Genomic DNA, 19,233 nt, shown 5'->3' on the forward strand with positions numbered 1-19,233 from the left:
TTCGGCTTTGTGAGGAGAAAGGGAGACATCAAGGGAGAACCACCTTGACTCCCAGGTTACTGCCTACAACTCAACACCCACCCACCATGACTCCCAGGAGAAGGACTGTTTCCTCACTTATTAAGCGAAGGCACAGAGTCACTGCTCTGCAGCAATAATGTTCCATAATTCTTTCATGATTCTGTAGTAAGTTATTACAGAAACGTCTACTTTGTTACTTTCATTGTGGAAGCATTTGACATAATAATGGTCATGGGTGACACTGAAAAATAACCCATCTTTACAATTACTATTCTGATAGCACAGACTCAATAACTCATCCCCGTGTTCCAGAAAGCTGACAGCAGAAGGGACACCTAACACCACCACAAGGAGCTTCCTTCTTTCCTCCCTCACCAGTCCAACCAAGCAGTGCCTGAAGAAGTTTCCAACTTCCATGGCCATGAGCCAGACAAAGTCAGGACACTGGGCAACACAGAGTAATCTGAGACTTAGTGGCTCGCAAAGGGGCTTTTCTCCCTCCAAACAGCCAATGTGGATCTTATTCTACCCATTCAGGGAAATTCCTGGAAGGCAACTCTGAGGAAACTGGACTGATTATTGTGTCATTCACAAAGAGAGATTTATTCCATTCCAAGTGAAGTCTTGGGTTGGCTATCCCATTTCTTCTCAGTCTTACCCTTTCCAGTGTTCTTTCTGTTTGCTCATTACACAGCAGACAGCATCTACTTCCAGCACCTTTTTCCTTCTGGTTTACCTACCAAAAAGAGCTGCACGCCTTTATTATCACCAGAAAGCAAAGGTTGGGTTGGCAACACCAGAGGAGCCTGGTGAACTCCTGGTCAGCTTGAAAAATGAAAGTTACAAATGTCAAATTCTTAGACTTGGGGTTGTGTGGAGGTTAGGGGGTTCCTGTTGATATTGTTCTTCAACATCCAGCTTGGGATGGGAGAACGCTGCGGGTTGGAAAGAGGACCATCCCTGCCCTCTTCTCCATTGCCCCTGGGGTCTCAGCTTCTAAACCAAGTAGGGTTGTCAAGGAATTTCCTCCAGAATAAAAGCAGTTCCAACCTTTAAAAAAAAAAAAAAAAACTAGGGGTGCCTGGGTGACTCAGTGGGTTAAAGCTTCTGCCTTTGGCTCAGGTTGTGATCCCAGGGCTCTGGGATCGATCCCCAAGTCAGGCTCTCTGCTCAGCAGGGAATCTGCTTCCCCCTCTCTCTCTGCCTGCTTCCCTGACTATTTGTGATCTCTGTCTGTCAAATAAATAAATAAAATCTAAAAAAAAAAAAAAAAAAACAAACTAACCTTAATAGAGCTCTTACTATATGTTAAGCACCATTCTGAGAGTTGTACACCTATCATCTTGTTCAATGCTCAAAACAACCCAAAGAGATAGGCACTATTATCCCCTCACTTTATAGGTAGAGAAACTGAGCTCTGTTCTAAGCATTTTACATGAATCAGACCATACCAAAGAGGGATCTGCACAGCCATGAACCTGAGTCTAGTGAGCCAAGGAGGCAGGTGCTGCACTTGACATGCCACCCACCATGAGCCACCCACCATGTGTCCACCATATGCCATCCATCGCACCCTCTGGTTACAGCAGAACCCCCTTATCCACGGTTTCAGTCACTCGGTTGACCACAGTCCTGAAGCAAGTGATCCTCTTCCTGACCTATTGTCAGAAGGTCAATAATAGAGCTCACTTCATCTCATTACACAGGCATTTTGTCATCTCACATCATCATGACAGATGCGAGTACAATATAATAAGGTATTTTGAGAGAGACCACATTCACATAACTTTCATTACAGTATATTTACAATTATTCTATTTTATTCATAAGTATTGCTGTTAATCTCTTACTGCCCTGAATTTATAAACTGCACCATAGGTACGGGTAGGAAAAACATAATGGACATAGGGCTCTGTATTATCCACAATCTCAGGCATCCACTGAGGGTCTTGGAACATACCCCTCACAGAGAGAAGGGTGGAGAGCCTACTGTACTGCTATTCCCAAAAGCAGAACTGGCACTGACAAAGCGACAGTGAAGTGTCCTCAGAGCAAAAACTCCTCCTCTATCTGACCAGTCTATGCAGTAATTCTGGGTGTTGTTCTTGGCTAAGCAGCTTCCAGTTTTCTTGCTCTCATGGAGAACCTATAAGCTGCTGATATTGTCTAGAAATTGATTTCCAGCTAGAAATTTATATCCAGTTCGAGGATAAATGCCTTGTCAGATACCAGTTCAAAGGCTTCTGTGTTTTGTGCATGTGAGCTGAAAGCCAGTCAACTGCTGCCTCTCGGGGCAGCACACCTAGCTACTGAGTTCCTGATAAGTTGTTTCAAAAGATGTATGTTAAAAATGACAACTCCTACTAGTATAAATAAAATAACTCCTTTATTATTAAAAAAACAAACAAACAAACAAACCTGTGGGAAAATGCCTGGGTTAGCACTGCATTCACATAATGCGTTACAAAGTTGGAGCATACTTTAGGTTGACTTTAACATTTTATAAACTTCATATAATTTTAATTTCCCATGCGTAACATTTATCCTTGGCTTAAAAAAAATCATCCTTCTGGGCACCTGGGTGGCTCAGTGGGTTAAGCTGCTGCCTTTGGCTCAGGTCATGATCTCAGGGTCCTGGGATCGAGTCCCGCATCGGGCTCTCTGCTCAGCAGGGAGCCTGCTTCCTCCTCTCTCTCTCTGCCTGCCTCTCTGCCTGCTTGTGATCTCTCTCTGTCAAATAAATAAATAAAATCTTTAAAAAAAAATCATCCTTCTAAGTAGTATGGATCTTACCTGAGAAACTCAAGTGACAGTCTTGGAAATTGTTTTAAGGAGAAATGAGATGCCAGGAAGTAAATCAAACACTGTTGCTGCTGGTTATCAAGGAGTGTGCAGACACGGGCTGAGCTTGTTTCCAGCAAGAGTTTTATATATATACGTGTGTTTAGGTGTGCGTCTTCTTTCAAGTATTCAAGCTAAAATTTCAGAACTGTATTTAAAAGAGTGTCTCAAATATTGAAAGGTCAAAAAACACTGTAGAAGGAAAACAGTGAGCCTTCAGAAGTGAGGAGGAGGGAACTTGGGTCCTGGGTCAGAGCCTTCGGGTTACGTATGACAGTGGTGGTACAAGTTGGGATGATAAGAGCATATTCTAGAGCAAGCATGAATGGAATGGGGAGACAGGGAGCAGCAGGTTGGTGAGCAAAATATGACGCTATGAGCGGTCAGTAATTCAGTGAGGATGTCACTTAAAAGAAGAGGGATATGAAGGATGTATTCATGTATGAGGCCAGAAAAGTCCTTAGGACTAGAGATGGCTGCATGGTCATGGTCATTCAAAGATTCCCAAAGCTGCAGAGAGACAGGCAGGGATGGACATCATGGGGATGAAGATAAAGAGATGACATACAAAGAAAGAGTGCCCCTGCCCCCTGATACCCCCAGAGCTTGCGGGATTGCTCTGTGCACAGTGTGAAAACCTTGGGACCAGCCTCCTTTTAGTCTCCACCAGCTTTAACTTAAACACTCAAATCAGTCTTCTTAAGAGTTTTCTTAGGGAAAGCCTCTTGCAAACTGAGTGCTACTCTATCTGTTTCATCTGTGGAAGGGGGTGTAAAGAACCAAATTTTCCTGGGGTATTTTCAAGGGGTATCCTGGTCAAGAAGAAAGATATATTAGAAAATCCAGAAATCAGCAAGCAAGCCCAACCGTAAGGCAGAAAGTGTCCTAAGAGGAAAACACCCAGGTCACCCAGGAGGTCAGCAAGGACCTATCACTGAAGACATTCTGCAGGTGGATTTCACTGAACCCTGGGGCAATCCCGAATTTGAATCAGAACTAGTACTGAGCATCCATTTTCCTGTCCAGCCCAAACTAAAAGCCTGTGAGGATGTGCCTAGGTGCACATGGGGGCTAGTGAAAAATCTGTGGACTGGCCACACTGGCTACAGCTGCCATGGCTCCTGGAGGAAGCTGGATTGTCGGGATGCCCAGGTGGCTTAGATGGTTAAGCATCTTCCTTCAGCCCAGGTCATGATTCCAGGGTCCAGGAAACAAGCCCTGCATCAGGCTCCCTGCTCAAGACAGAGCCTGCGTGCTTCTCCTTCTCCCTCTGCCATTCCCTCTACTTGTGCTCTCTGGCTCTCTCTGTCAAATAAACAAATGAAATCTTGGTGGGGGGGAGGAAACTGGACTGCCACCCAAGGGCCAGCAGAAAGGGTCCAACCTTGGTGCCTTGGTGGAATGCTTGCTTACCTACAAGGCACAAAGGTATACTGTTCACTGTTGTCATCTTTTAGTCCCACCACACCTTCGGGGGAGTAAATGATGATCCTTATTTGAGTGGCAAGGAAATCAAAGTTCAAAGAGATTAACTATTTCATTCAAGATTACAGAGCAGTGCCAAAATATGAACCCAGAAACAGCTGACTCCCAAATTTATGCTGTTTTCAACAAACCTAATGGGTTCCCTGAAAGATCCTCAAATTAGTTTACTCTTCAACAAAACTACATTTAGAAAAAAAATCTAGAAAATCTCCAGATGTTTGAAAATTAGGCAACACATTTTCTTTCCGCAGCAAAGCAAGTGATAGCAAAATGATTATTGAGAGATAGCAAAATGATAGTAGGAAGCTCCCAAGGAGGGAGGGGACCTGAGGGGGTTGCTCCAGGCAACACATTTCTAAATAACAATTAGAAAATATTTCTAACTGAATGGTGATAAAAAAAAGACACACCAAACTTAAGATCTGTAGCTAAAGCAGCACTGAGAGGAAAATTGATAGTACTAAGTGATATATTAAAAAAATAAGAAAGTGTGCTCAAAAATCAATGATCTAAGCTTCCATCTTAAGAAGCTGATTAAAGAAACTCAAGGAAATTAAAAGAAATTTTTATATCCCCCAAATAAAGAGAAGAGTGCAAACTAATTAAATAGAAAGAGAAAACAAAGGTTAGTTCTTTGAAAGAGTAATAAAAGTGATAAATCCCCAAGCAAGACTAATCAAGAAAAAAATGAGAAAAATTGCCAGTATCGGGAACAAATATGTATTTTAATGGCCTATGATATATGTAAGACATTGAGATGAAGAAGAGGAAGAGAATGAAGAGGAAAAAAAGTGTATCTGTTTTTGAAGCTATCCAGAAAAGCTACCCAGTTCAGATTCTATGATATTCTATTATATTCAATTTAATCCAACAGGCATTTATTAGAAGGGAACATAAAGCATGTCAGCTGGTATTATAGGCCTAGAAAGAGAGCATATATACTCTGGAGTTAGACAGAGCTGAGTTGAAATCCAGCCTCTACCTTGAACTAAATGTATGACTTTAGGCAAATTATATAACCTCTCTGAACTTCCATTTCTCATCTAACAAATGGGAGATAACAGTACCAACCTCACAGAGCTGTTGGAAGAATGGGAGATAAAGCAGGTGGGTAGCTTATATCCTACAGAATTCTTCTTCCAGCATGACCCATAACTATAGCATTTATACTTTATTTGTAGAAAGGATACAAAAATAGATCCTGAGACAAGGTCATTCATGAGCATTTACCATCCCTTAATTATCTGCACCAGTAAGAGAGGTTTGGTATAGTCATTTACAATAGAAAGGATGCTACTAACATATAAACCACATAAAAGCACCTATGAAAATTAAAATGAAATAACTTAATATAAAATTTTCATTCTAATTTTATACCATAATTTTTTTGATTATTAGGAAATCAAAATAAAAACTATGGCAACAACATGTCATTTTAAAACTTTGGGGGAAAGGCTTCCAACTCTAGTGTTGGCATTATGGCAGAAGATCCCCCGCAAGTCCTCAGCTTCCCAACAGCGTGTCTCCTGAGTCACACGTGTGATGGGTATGTAAGGCTCAAAGATCCGAAACGACCATGCTGATTGGCTCATACATAAAATCTGCAAGATGAAGGCTCAGGATTTTTCACACACTGGAGAAGCCTGATAGGCCTATGACAAGAAAGAAAAAAAGAGAAAGAGAGAGATCAGTTGGCAGTACAATACATCTATGGTTCAACTGCCCAACGCAAGTAGCTCTTTCATTAGCAACATGGGGCACTCAGCTTCTTTTCCTGCAGTGACAACACAGAGGAAGGTCAACTCCGGGAATGAACAACTTAAAGTATGGCCGGTTTGGTTTCATTTCACTTGTACAGCCACAGAAATAGGGGCACCTGGGTGGCTCCGTAGGTTCAGCATCTGCCTTCAGCTCAGGTCATGATCCCAGAGTCCCAGTATCAGTGGGCTTCCTGCTCAGTGGAGAGTCTGCTTCTCCCTCTTGTCTCTCTGCCCCTCACCCCACTCAAGTCTGCTTCTCCCTCTGCTCCTTACCCAGCTCTCTCTCAAATATATAAATAAAATCTTAAAAAAAAAAAAGCCATTGAAATAAATGGTGAGAAGGGATGTTTGATGATAATGTGTGGAGTCAAACATGTCACAAATACGTGCTATGAATGTCAGCTGGTGATCAAGACACGCAGAGGCAGCAACCTGAGAGAAGGGACCTCTGTATTTTCTGTTGGTGATTTGCTCTCTTCTCTTCAGAAGGTTCCTGAGAGAGGGTTGAGCCTCAGGGTCCAGGGCAGAGAGAGGGTGGAGACTCTCTGGGGGAAGGCTGGTGGCCACCAGCAGGAAGACCTGAAGTCCTTTGCACAGAACAAATCCTAGATAAGAATCTAACCAGTGAATGACTCCCTGCTGAGTAAAAATGAGATAAGAAAGCCACAGGGTCCAATGGGAGGGGCTGGTCTGTAGAAAAGGATGGATAGTAAGGAATGTGGTTCATTAAATTGTAGCTGAATCTGGTTTTGCTATATTGAGTCAAGAAAGAGAGAAATCCTTAGAAGCAGCTCTCTGCACCCCTGGGCTTCTGGAATGGGCTATCTCAGGCTCATTTCTAGCCAACTATCACGACCAGCTGGGCACAATGGTTCTAAATGTGGCCTCACTCCATCCACACCAATATGGTAGCCTGGGATCCCCCACATGAATACTTTCCAGGGGAAAGCAATTATTAACAGCAGTTATGCTGTTAAGATGATCTCTCTCCACAGATATGTAAATATTAACATCCAATGCTACAATAAAATGGACACACTTTGGGTATGTTGGATAACACACTGACAGAGAGAGAGGGAGTGTATTTCGAAGTATCATAGAGGTAGTGCACCATTTAGGTTTTTAATAAATATGTCACAAGGGGGCACTAATGAGAAAAAAAATGCTACATTTTTAAGGTCATGGAAAAGAGGGATGTTACTCTCTGTTCATTCCACTGGTTAGAATACATGTGAATTCTGTATATATCTCATCGGGAGTATGAGCATGTGTATGGGAAAAAGGAAAAGGACTTGAAGGATATACAGCCAAATGTTAATAGCATTTGTCTCCAGGTGGGGATTTCTAAGAGGTTAATCTCAGAATCAGCAGGAAGTCTAACCTATATAAATGTATTTACACTTCTGTTTGCCTATTAAACAATCACACCAAAACAGTGGGACAAAAGTTTGCTCAATTGGAAAGTGTGTTTGGCATGGAGTGATTTCACCTTTATTCTACGTCGATATCCCTGACATTCACTTTAGGCTCCTGTGGGGACAAGCAGCTTTCTTACAAAGCCACAGAACTCTTAAAATACTACAAGGGGCCCTGAAAAGCTGGTAATTTAAAGAATCGTGTTGAATATATTACAACCTCATGGTTGGGGAAAAGGCCTAGTGATTTCAAGTATGATCCCCAAATTTAAGGTTACATGAGCTGAGGCTCAGAATGACAGGTGTCATTGTCTTACAAATCACTTCCTTCAACATGGACCGCTGTTCAGAGTCCAGATGGAAGGTATGCTTTCACAGTCTTCCGAGGAAGAGAAGAAGTGAGCTCATCTGGAACCTGTGGTCAGCATGAATGAGGCTGACTGACGGCCATTAATGAAAGAAAGGAGAATGATTAAAACGAGAAAGAAAGGGGGGGGGTGTGTTGAGGATAAGACCCATGCACATTCCCCAGTCTTCTCCTAGGTGTTTAGTGTTCTCTTTTCCCAACACGAGGTATCTTTGAATAACTCAGACTGGTCAGATGTCTGCAGTCTGCAATGCTTCCTTTCTAGTTGTTCTTGCTCCTTTGTTCGGCTTGTTTTCCCATCTAACTGCGGTGGAAAGCTTGTGTTATTTCTGGCAGTTTCCAGAGAGGAGCCAGCTGACTGAGGGGGAATTCAGGTCATTTTGAGACAAAAGCCCTCAGTGAATGTTCCTGGACTCTGTCCTTCTGCCTTTCCAATAGGGTTGTTGGGAGAAGGTGGTAACAGAAAGAGACAGGAAAAGGATTCTTGAATTCCAGGCTCTGTGTTCTTTGAGAAAATTTTTTCTGTCCATATCCTTCTTCTAAGCCATTACTTACGGGCAAATCTCCAAAGATGCTTCTAGCAAGGAGTCCCTGCTACAACTACTTAAAAGTGAGTGAGGGTCCCAGTTGGATAACAGAGTTGCAGATGACTTTGAAAATATATATCATCTGTAATTTTAAACTTTTCCCAATGAACGTGTACTACTGGCAAAAAAAAAAGAAATTAGATCTTACTTACGTTGTCTAATTTATAAAAGATAAAGTTTGGTAGACACATCCATGTAGCAACTTATCAAGTGTTAGGGATCTACACCGAGATCCAACTAAAGAAACCACACATGCAAAACACCGCTGTGTCACAAGGATTTTAAAAATCCTTTGCATTGGATAAAACATGCTTCCACTCCCCTGAAAGCCAACAGGTTTGCAAGCCCTGGGTCAGGCGTCTCATGTGGGAAACCAGAAAATACGTTCTCAAAGGCTGGGTCCGCTTCAGAGGCAAATCAATGATCAGGGACAGGTGGAGAAGAAAGAAGAGGAAGATGGGAGAAAGGTGGTCAACAGAAGGACCCTGGCTGGAAACAGCTCGTAGGGTGGGCGGGGGAGAAGGAACACACACCATAGGTCACCATCCCGGATCACCAACAAGGCCCAAGAGAGGTTTCCACAGCCCTCCTGGCTCAGAGGAGGTCAAGGAGAGGAAAATACCTACAGTCGGCAAGACAGCCATTGCTTTTTTAAGAAGTCAATTACCCGTAATTATTCTGGCAAGAAAATGCAATACTCCTTTCCTTTAGAATCCGTTTCAGATTATTTACGGAGGAACTGGAACAGGAGTCACTGGTAAAGAAAGAAAGAAAAAAAAAAGAGTTAAGTGATAAGTTTCTTGCAAACACTTCCCGATCTTGGTTTCTTCTAGATAGCAAGCTCTGGGCCAGAACTTGGGATGAAACGAAGCAGAAGTTGTTTTTAAGAGCTCACAGGGCAACAGGGGAGCTGAAGGTGTGAACTGCATAGATAGCTATTGTGTATATGAAACTGAGAGGTTGGGGAATGGGCTGAATGTCCAGGGAGGCCCCAGTAATTTCCTCAGTCACTCTGTTCTCGATGCGTTGCTGTGATTGCAGCTTCCTACGGACAAATCCCAAAAATGACCCTGAGAATACTTACACACAAAGTGGGAACATATACCTGTGAACACCTCCAACGTCATGCATCACCCAGGCCTGTAGTTGATGTACCTTCTCTGGACGCAAATTAAAGACTTCCACACGTCCAAAAGTGCTACAATAGAAGAGGCAGTGAATATTGTTAAGCCAAAACGGAATTGTTCAGCCATCCCCAGGCCTTGTCAAGAGCAAGCAGGCAGGGAACCACTGGTTAGAACCTGCCCTTTGGGATTAACCGGTGAATTGCACTAGAAACAGCCAATCTCATGCACTGTGACCCTCACTGAATACGATTCTCAAAATAAGATTCTTACTTGATAACTTGATGGCGATTCTTTAAATACTTGCTTTTCAAAGAGGGGGGCCTTGCACCACCATAATGAGCACTGCCTGAGAGATGGTGGGACCTGCAGAATCTCAGCCCACCAGCAGCCGAACCATCCCCAGATGACCCACACTCAGTGAGGCTGGAGAGGCGCTGCTCTGAGAGCCCCTGGGGCCCTGCTCGGACGCCAGCTCTCAACTCTTCCCTATTGGTCTCTGACAGCCACCACTCCTTTTGTAAGTAGTTGGACGCGGAGTATCAGATTATAAAATTATGGAGTGTTAACACTTTCACCTGAAATCCTGCAAGCTTAGGGTCAAAAGAAGACAAAAGGGCAAATGCTTCTTTGCAGAATTAAATATTAAAACAGGAGAAAAGAAAAATTCATTTGGGGCATCCAGAGAGCCTGGAGCAGCCCACCAGTGTTTGCCTCTCTTCTCAATCCAGCCTTTTCCAGGGAAAGACTAGAGAACAAAGGCTGAGAAAGCATCCATCGTGCTAAAAACTAAGTATAGAAGGAGGTCGGAGAAGAAGGGCATTGGTGTGGCCAGATTCAGCGCTGTGGGTTAAATGAGGAACAACAGCTGATACCCACTGAGCCCTCTCTCTGTTGTGAGGCACAGAGCTCAGTTAGTCTTCAAGTCACCACTACCACCTCTCCTGGTACATACTTCAGGGCCCCTGAGGTTAGGTGCCCAGCTGATGGTCATACAGGTAAAATGAAATGATGGGAGCCCCTGCTTTCAACCACTACAATTAATGATGGGTAATGCCTAGAATGAGATAGTGAAGGCCAAGAGCCCAGCACAGTAGTGCTTTGACATCTTGACTGGGATGTACACTCTACATGGAGGACAGAGGAGCCAGGCCAGATCTTCACGGATGGTGAAGATTAAACAGGTGGGTGCAGGAAGGGTGGCTGGGCAGGGGGACCAGCATGAATAAAGGCAGGAAGTTGGGAGCGCTCAGAAAACGACACCAGGCCTTGAAAAGCCAAGGGGAGGAGCTGGCCACAGAGCAAGGGCCAATGGGACATTTAAAGTATTTTAAACAAAGGAGACACCAGACAAATATGCTGACTTAGATCAATCTCTCCGTAGAAAACATTCCACCTCTTTAGCCCAAATCTTCAGTTCTCACCTAACCACGAAAAGCATATTCTTCTAGGGATGAAATATGTAACAGGAGGCTGCACTAACACCTGCAAATAGGTTGCAAAGAAACCAGTACCTTCTTTCATCAAAGGTGTTACTGATGGACCCATTGAGCACCACATGGACCACACCACAGGCGTCTTCTGCAAACTTAAAAGAAAAAAAAAAAAGCCCACCATTCCTCAGCATGCAAACTTAATTGCCACACCCCAACAGCTCCTTCTGAAACAACTCAGCATTAGCAGGTTAAAGAGGGAAGAGCCTGTATAGGGCTCCCTCAGTATTGCCAGGTGTATGTAATTTGCATCCTAAGACATTGGCAGGATTATGCTTCAAATAAGAATTCTGGAAGCGGCTGCTCCAATCTGTGTTTGAACAACGGAGGTCAACCTCACTGTTCACAAGGTTGCTAAATTGATGGTTCAGAAGCTGAAAGTCCAGGGAGTAAGAAAAACATTGCTGGAGGAGGAAGATAAAAGCACTTTTTTGTGTCATGTGCTGTAGACACTGCACGTGTCATTTAGTGGGAGCAGGTGGACAATTCAAGGGCAAGGGCAAGGGACAGGAAGAAAGGGGAGACTGAGGAGAGAAGGGACACAGGTGTGCATGGGCACAAAAGGAAATAGGGAAGGAAGGAACAAAGGAAGGAAGGAATCACTGAGCAAGGAGTTTTATTTCTTCCTGCAATGAATACTCAGCTAGAATCTTTGCTAGGCACTGGGAAAAACAAAATGAACAAAGCAAAGCAATCTGCATGTTCCCTCCAAGAGGCCCCCAGGCCCCCTGGGACCAGCTCAGATTCAGCTCAGGTTCACTACTATGTCGTACTGTGAAGATGAGCTCCTTGTGGGTTAAGCTGCCAGTACTGAGTGTTCTTTGAGAGCCTGGCTGTTTTATGCACCACAGCCCTGAAGCCTGGAGCTGGTTTATGGCACAGGGTGGGCACCCAGAGAAAATCTATGGAGGGAAAAGAGGGAAGGAGGAAGGGAAGAGAAGAAGTCTAAATAGTCAGTGATGGTGATTAGGAAAGAAATAGAAAAGGCATGGCAGAGGGCAACAAAAGCTAGGGCCTACAGGACAGGTAGGATCTCACCCAGGAAGGGTTGAGGCAGGTGCGAACAGAAAGGCCTACGGGTTTGAGAAAACAGTGGTTTTGGTCAAAACCTCAGTGGGATGCAGAAGTTGGGTAGAAAAGTGAGTTCACAGAGGGCCGTGAATGCTTGGCCAAGGAATCTGGCCTTTACTCTGCAGGTGATAAAACACCACTGAACCATTTGAAACCAAATTGTAAGAGTCCAGCGCAGCTTCTGTCTTTTGGCTGGGTGTGACGAACAGAGGACAGGGGCCCGATTTCTACCCATCCCAAGGGCTAAGTCAATAGAGTGCTTCTGGGGCCAAGTGCTGAGCCTGCCATCTATGATTTTCAAGAGCCCCCAGGAAATAAGCACTGGGTCAATTTGCCCCAAGGTCACATCACTTGGAAGCAAGGAAGTGCAAGGGAAATTCAAACCCCAAAGAGCTCTGCCTCTCTTGTCAGAAAAAGAAAGAATCTCATTGGATCAAAACAAACTTGTCTTGGTACATGTATGAGCATTTAGCCAGAATAAAGCTGTAGCCCCAGGGAAGCTCACCACGGTAGGGCACCTTACATCACTTTCAATGTGCTCCTAGCTCCAAGCTCGTGCTTGACACATATGAAATGTGGCTTGTCTTTAAGAGTTGTTCACAAGAGCACTGCTCCCAAGACATATCAGAGAGTGAGAAAATAAGCAGGAGCCTTTCTCAGAAACCACAAGCAAGCAAACAAAAAGTTATATAGCGCCTCTGTATGATTATGCAGAGTTTAGTAGGGACTCAACATACTCATGAGGCCTCACCTGGCACATAGTAAGTGGTCTCCAAACGTTGATCATTCAGACTGATCAGGGATCTAAGTTAGGTCAATGCCTAGATCAGAGGATTAAACCAAGCTGGAGGTTCCTGGCAACCAAAGCCAAAACCTGGGTAGGAGCAGAGATTCACCAACTAGAGCCCACATACCGTCCATGAATGCCCTAAAATTGTATATGATAATCTACTGCTATGTGCTTAGATACGTTATTCTCAAGAAAGAACCTTAACTTTTTTCCCTAAAGGATTTGTGGTGTAAAAAAGGATTAAAACCAACCCCTGATTGGATGATCTCTAAAGTTCTCTGGTCTCTAAAATTCTAAGATTTCCTTTTAGTACTTACCCTTTTGGACACTGCATTCCAGAACACAGAAAAAGAGTTGTTGCTGCAGTCTTCCCTCCAGTCTGGACAGGACTGATAGTTCATTTCTAAAAGACATAGGTTTTAGAAAATAATTAAAGTAGAAAAGTAAGGGTGTAATTAAGCTCCGTTTTTCCCGGGCTATTCGATCACAGCGGGGCCATATTCCAATGGCCACCACTGCCAAGACGGAGGAGGGAGAATGGACTCATCTGGACCCAATTTAACTAAATGCCCCTGCGTCCCTTCCAAGTCCTTACCTTATCCTCCAAATTCCAGACAGGAACACAGTGACCAGCTCTGAGTCATCATTCTGGGAAATTACAGCAAAAATTCATCTGGCAGAAACAAGCCCTCTTCCAAGATCCCCTCTTCCAGGAAAAACCAGGGATAAAATTGGACCCTCAGGGGCCACTCTTGCCAACTACTCCTCCACTTCCTGCCAATTCTCTCTTGCTGACCAGTCTTTCTCCCTGACCTGCCTCAGCCCCCACATCCCTGGGTTCAGAGAGCCTCTGAGTCCTTCTATGCTCACTCTCCCCAAAAAGACAGGCTCAGGAGTCCGTGAGATTCAGCAGATGTAGAGCACAAATACATCATTTCCATGGTACGTCTCCCAGGCATATCCGTCTAGTGCACAAAATGGTTTAAATTATCTTTTGAGATATAATTGACAAAATTGTAAGATATTTAAAGTGTACAATGTGAGGATATATATACACACACACATATATATGAGAGAGAGAGAGATTGTGCAAAGATTCCCCCACATATGGAGTTAATTTAACACATTTATCATCTCCCGTATTGATCTTTTTATGTGTATGAGAGAACATTTAAGTTCTGCTCTCTTAGCAAATTCCAATTATATAATAATGTTAGCAAATATAATCACCATGCTGTACATTAGGACCTCAGACCTTATTCATCTTATAACTGAAAGTTTGTGCCCTTTTCCCAACCTCTCCCTCATTCCCCTACCTCCCAGCCCCTGGCAACCACTTTTCTCTCTGTTTCTAGGAGTTTGAGGAAGTTTTTCTTCTTTTAAGATTCCACATGTAAGCGATTTCATGCACTACTTATCTTTCTCTGTCTGGCTTATTTCACTTTGCACGATGCCCTCAGATTTATCTATCATTGCAAACGGCAGGATTTTCTTTTTGAAAAAAGAATGAATAATAGTCTATCATGTGTGTATATGTGTACCTACTTTTGCTTTTTTCACCCACTTGACTATACAACCATTAATTGAGGGTTAGGTCCTGAGGAGAAAAAAATGAATCCGACAGAAGCCCTGTTTTCAGAAACGACATGATCTAGAATTGAAAAGTAAAGCCAGGGACGCCTGGGTGGCTCAGTTGGTTGAGCAGCTGCCTTCGGCTCAGGTCATGATCCCAGCGTCCTGGGATCGAGTCCCACATCGGGCTCCTTGCTCCGCAGGGAGCCTGCTTCTCCCTCTGACTCTGCCTCCCACTGTGTCTGCCTGTGCTCGCTCTCTCTCGCTCTCTCTCTGACAAATAAATAAATCTTTAAAAAAAAAAAAAAATAAAGCCAAAGGGAGAAGGTTTTACGGCAAACAAATTTAAAACCTGAAAGAAATAAATGAATGACTAAGAAAAGCTGACCTGCAAAATGGGAAATGTAAAATGGAAAGCAAGAAACATGGCAAAAACTATAAAATTTAGGGCCTTCTGGCTGGCTCAGTTGGTAGAACATGTGACTTTTTTTTTTTTAAGATTTATTTATTTGAGAGAGAGAGCACACAAGTAGGGGTAGAGGAGGGAGCAGAAGGAGAGGGAGAAGTAGGCTTTGCACTGAGCAGGGAACCTGCTGAAGCAGAGTTCCATCCCACAAACCTTAGGATCATGACCTGAGCCAAAAGCAGATGCTTAACTGACAGAGCCACACAGGCACTTCTCTCTTAAGATTTTATATGTTTGAGAGAGATCATGAATGGGGGGAGGAGCAGAGGGAGAGGGACAAGCAGACTTGCACTGAGCACGGAGCCCGGTGCAGAGCTCAGTCAGAGGGCTCGATCCCAGGGTTCAATCCTGAGATCATGACCTGAGCCAAAATTGAGGGTTGGTCGCTTAATCGACAGCGACCCAGGTGCCCCTGATGGCTGGGATTTTTATAACTGAGCAGCAAGTATTAGCTAATATTCTGAATTTATAAAGAACATCTGTAAGTAAGAAAATAACAGGCATCCCAATAAAAACAGCTAAGATACGTGAACTGCCAGTTTATAAAAGAAATAGAAATATCTACCATTAAATGACATAAATATGATCAGCCTCATAATCAGAGCAAAGCAAAACAAGTCAAGGTATTATTTGCTTATCAAATTGGCCAAGACATTTTTCTAAGTATGAACCAGTACTGGCAGGAGGAATGAGCAAACAAGTGACCTCCCATATTCTGATGAGTGTGTAAGTGATTACCACCTTTTGAATGACAGTATCAGCTCCTACCGCAATTTGTTCCGCACTGAAATTTCATTTGTAGAAATTTACCTTTCCAAAGCACTTCCCCAAGCAGCCAGATGTGCATGTGCCCATGGTATCCGTGTGTGTGTCTTTGTGTGTTGTACACAGTGATCCTTGCAACACTGGCAATAGCAATACCTAAAAGTCCGTCAGTCAGAAAATCATTAGATAAGTTATGCTAACGTCCATAAAGGAGACAAATGAGGGCTTTAAAAAAAAAAAAAAATGGCTGTATCTTTTTTTTCTTAAGATTTTATTTATTCAGGGGCTCCTGGGTGGCTCTGTCATGAGGCATCTGCCTTCAGCTCAGGTCATGAGGGTCCTGGGATCAAGCCCCCCGCATCAGGCTCCCCGCTTGGCGGGAGGCCTGCTTTCTCTTGGCCAGTTTCCCTGCTCATGTTCCTACTCTCGCTGTATCTCTCTGTCAAATAAATAAACAAAATCTTTTTTAGAAATATTTTTATTTATTTATTTGAGAGAGAGCGAGCGAGAGCGAGCAGAGAGGGGAGGGGCAGAGGGAGAGGCAGAGAGAAAGCCAAGCTGACTCTGCACTGAGCACGGAACCTGACCAGGGCCTCCATCTCCCAACTCTGGGATCACGACCTGCACCAAAACCAAGAGTCCGGTGCTCCACCGACTGGGACACCCAGGCTCCCCAATACAGCTGTATTTCTATCTACTAATTCTAGATGAATAAAGCAAAGTTGCAAAACAGTATGTGTACATTTTAATATATATGTTCATGTGAGTGTGGGGCCATGTGTGGGAAGGCTTTGTACCGAAATATTGACAACAATCCCCTTCTGAGAAATAATATAAACCTAGGAGTGGGGAAGGTACAGGGTGACCTTCATTTTTTTTACTTCTTTTTTTTTTAAGATTTTGTTTGTTTATTTGACAAAGAGATCACAAGTAGGCAGAGAGGCAGGCAGGGCAGGGGGAGGGGTGGCAGCGGGGAAGCAGTCTCCCCTCTAAGCAGAGAGCCTGATGTGGGACTTGATCCCAAGACCCTGAGATCATGACCCGAGCTGAGGGCAGAGGCTTAACACACTGAGCCACCCAGAAGCCCTCATTTTTTACTTTTATACATTTCCATAATATACAAGTACTTTGCAAATAAGCGTGCATCATTGTTGTAATAAGAAATGATGTAAATCTGCAATGAAGAAGTTTTATAGTCAGTCTTTAAGTGCTTACTTTTTAAAATAGTCAAAAGCGGGGCACCGAGATGGCTCAGTTGGGTAAGCGTCTGACTGTTGATTTCAGCTCAGGTCATATCTTGGGGTCCTGGGATCAAAATCCGTGCTGGGCTCCAACCTTTAGCAAGGAGTCTGCCTGAGAGTTCTCTCTCTCTCTCTCTCTCTCGCTCTCGCTCTCTCTGCTCCTCCTCACCTCATGCTCTCCCTCTCTCTCTCTATTGCAAATAAATAAATCTTTTTAAAAAAAATTTTTTTAATTTTTAATTTTTATTCTTAAAGAAATAATAAAACAACATAAAGTAAAAATACGCTCAGTATAAATAAAAAGATTAAGAAAAGAAGTGAAAACAGGCTCAATAGGATTTTCTGATTAGAAATCATCTTCCCTCAGTGTGGTGTTCTGGGTCTTTCTGGGTAAGATAAGGCGGCCTCTGAAAAATAACAGCAAAGCCCTACGCTGGCCTGAGACACAGAGGAGCCCAGCCTTCTGCTGCCGTGGCCAGGGCCGTGGCTGTGGTGGCTCTGGGGAGGAAGGACTTTGGCCTGGCTCCCTCTCAGGCTACATCCAGCTCTAGCACTCTTTAGTCCTGAATACTGGCCTGATAGAAAGCAAAACACCGCCAATCTAGAAGCAGCTACACTTGCTCTCAAAAAGGAGGGAATCGGGGGCACCTGGGTGGCTCAGTGGGTTAAAGCCTCTGCCCTTGGCTCAGGTCATGATCTCAGGGTCCTGGGATCGAGCCCTGAATTGGGCTCTCTGGTCAGCAGGGAGCCTGCTTCCTCCTCTCTCTCTGTCTGCCTCTCTGCCTGCTTATGATCTCTGTCTGTGTCAAATAAATAAATAAAATATTTTCAAAGAAAGAAAGGAGGGAATCAGGGAACACAGACAACCCCAAACTCAGAAGTCCGTTTTTCCAGAAATAAAGAACGGTCTTTTAGGGGCACATGGGGGCCCCTAAAAGGCCTGCTTCCTCCTCACTCTCTGCCTGCCTCTCTGCCTACTTGTGATCTCTCTCTGTCGAAGAAAGAAAGAAAGAAAAGAAAAGAAAAGAAAAGAGAGAAGGAACAGTCTTTTACATGAGCCTGGATCATCATTAAGGCTGGAGATGGCATCGAGGCAGGTACCTGCCACGGCCCCTTGCACAGCAGGGGCTCCTTTACCCAACACGTCCCTGGGCAACCCCAAAAGGCCCTGGTGTTCACCTGAAGAGCGCGGGTCTCCACACCACTTGAGGCCATCCGCCATGTAGCCCAGCAGTGTGTCCTCCAGGGTGAACAGGTCCCCCTGGACCCGCGTGTAGTCATGGGCCAGCTGGCTGGATTTGCTCCAAAAGAGGGTCTAGGAAAGGAAAACACAATCTGTCATCAAGAGCAATTCAGTAAGTCACACACACACACACACACACACACACACACACACAAACTCCGTATCTTTTTAAATGAAAGAAAAACAGAGTATCAGAGAAAATCACACAGAGTAATCACTGCTTTCTGTGTGTGATCCTGAGAGCATGGGGAGTGTGTGTGTGTGTGTGTGTGTGTGTGTTCTAGGTCATAATACTAAATGCCTTGTTATTTTTGGTGACAGTAAACAAAAGTCTGAAAACCACCAATCACAATCTTACAACGAACACAGAACCAGAACACATCTGGAGCAGGCATTAGGAAATTCCTAAAGTTATCTGCAAAACCATTTTGTCTCCATGCTATTTTCTGGGAAAAGTGCTCTTATATTCTTCACGTGCTCCATAATCTCTGCTGCTTTCCCAAACACTCTCCTACCCCCACAAAGAGGAAAAAAAGGAAAATAAAAAGACAAATACTGTGAATTTGGGGGAGGGGTCCCTTGTAAAAGTACGTAAGTTCAAATTTCAGAACAATCTTGAGCCCATGGGTCTACTCCTTCTTGACAGGAGGCAGTGGAGGGTATGGGTGGAAGTGTGGGCCCCAGACGCCTGCCGCCCCGGAATGCCCCCTGCCCAGCCCTTACAGCTGTCGGACCCCAGGCAGCCAAAACCTTGCTACGCCTCACTTTCCCTGACTATAAAATGGTACGGGTAATAAACATAAGGAACTCAGGGGCATGAGGAGACACAATGAGACAACTGCAAATAAAGTGCTTAGTCTCACGTCTGTGGCCTCAATGCTTGTCACCGGGGGCTCGTTTACCAAGCAGAGCCTCCCTGCTCGGGCAGGAGCTCTCTCCTGTCCCCGGCTCTCCAAGCTGGGATGAGCGGCTGTAACATGGGGCCGGCTTGG

The 19,233-nt window shown here is 44.1% G+C and overlaps 1 protein-coding gene across 2 annotated transcripts in view; it reads right to left on the minus strand.

Moving 5' to 3' along the window:
- Positions 1-2,385: 2,385 nt before the first annotated feature.
- Positions 2,386-19,233, minus strand: part of CD38 (CD38 molecule) — a 49,911-nt gene continuing 33,063 nt past the window's right edge. Inside the window, exons 3-8 of one of the 2 annotated variants that reach the window (XM_059165170.1) lie at positions 18,178-18,313; positions 13,272-13,357; positions 11,115-11,188; positions 9,582-9,674; positions 9,144-9,230; positions 2,386-5,999 (exon numbers count right to left, since the gene is read on the minus strand). In XM_059165170.1, coding sequence (XP_059021153.1) covers positions 5,936-5,999; positions 9,144-9,230; positions 9,582-9,674; positions 11,115-11,188; positions 13,272-13,357; positions 18,178-18,313 — 540 coding nt within the window. In that variant the 3' untranslated portion in view covers positions 2,386-5,935. The remainder of the gene's footprint in view (positions 6,000-9,143; positions 9,231-9,581; positions 9,675-11,114; positions 11,189-13,271; positions 13,358-18,177; positions 18,314-19,233) is intronic. The other variant, XM_059165178.1, reaches the window with a different exon arrangement.

The sequence above is a fragment of the Mustela lutreola genome, chromosome 1, assembly GCF_030435805.1.
Source record: "Mustela lutreola isolate mMusLut2 chromosome 1, mMusLut2.pri, whole genome shotgun sequence".
In the NCBI taxonomy this organism is placed as follows: Eukaryota; Metazoa; Chordata; class Mammalia; order Carnivora; family Mustelidae; genus Mustela; species Mustela lutreola.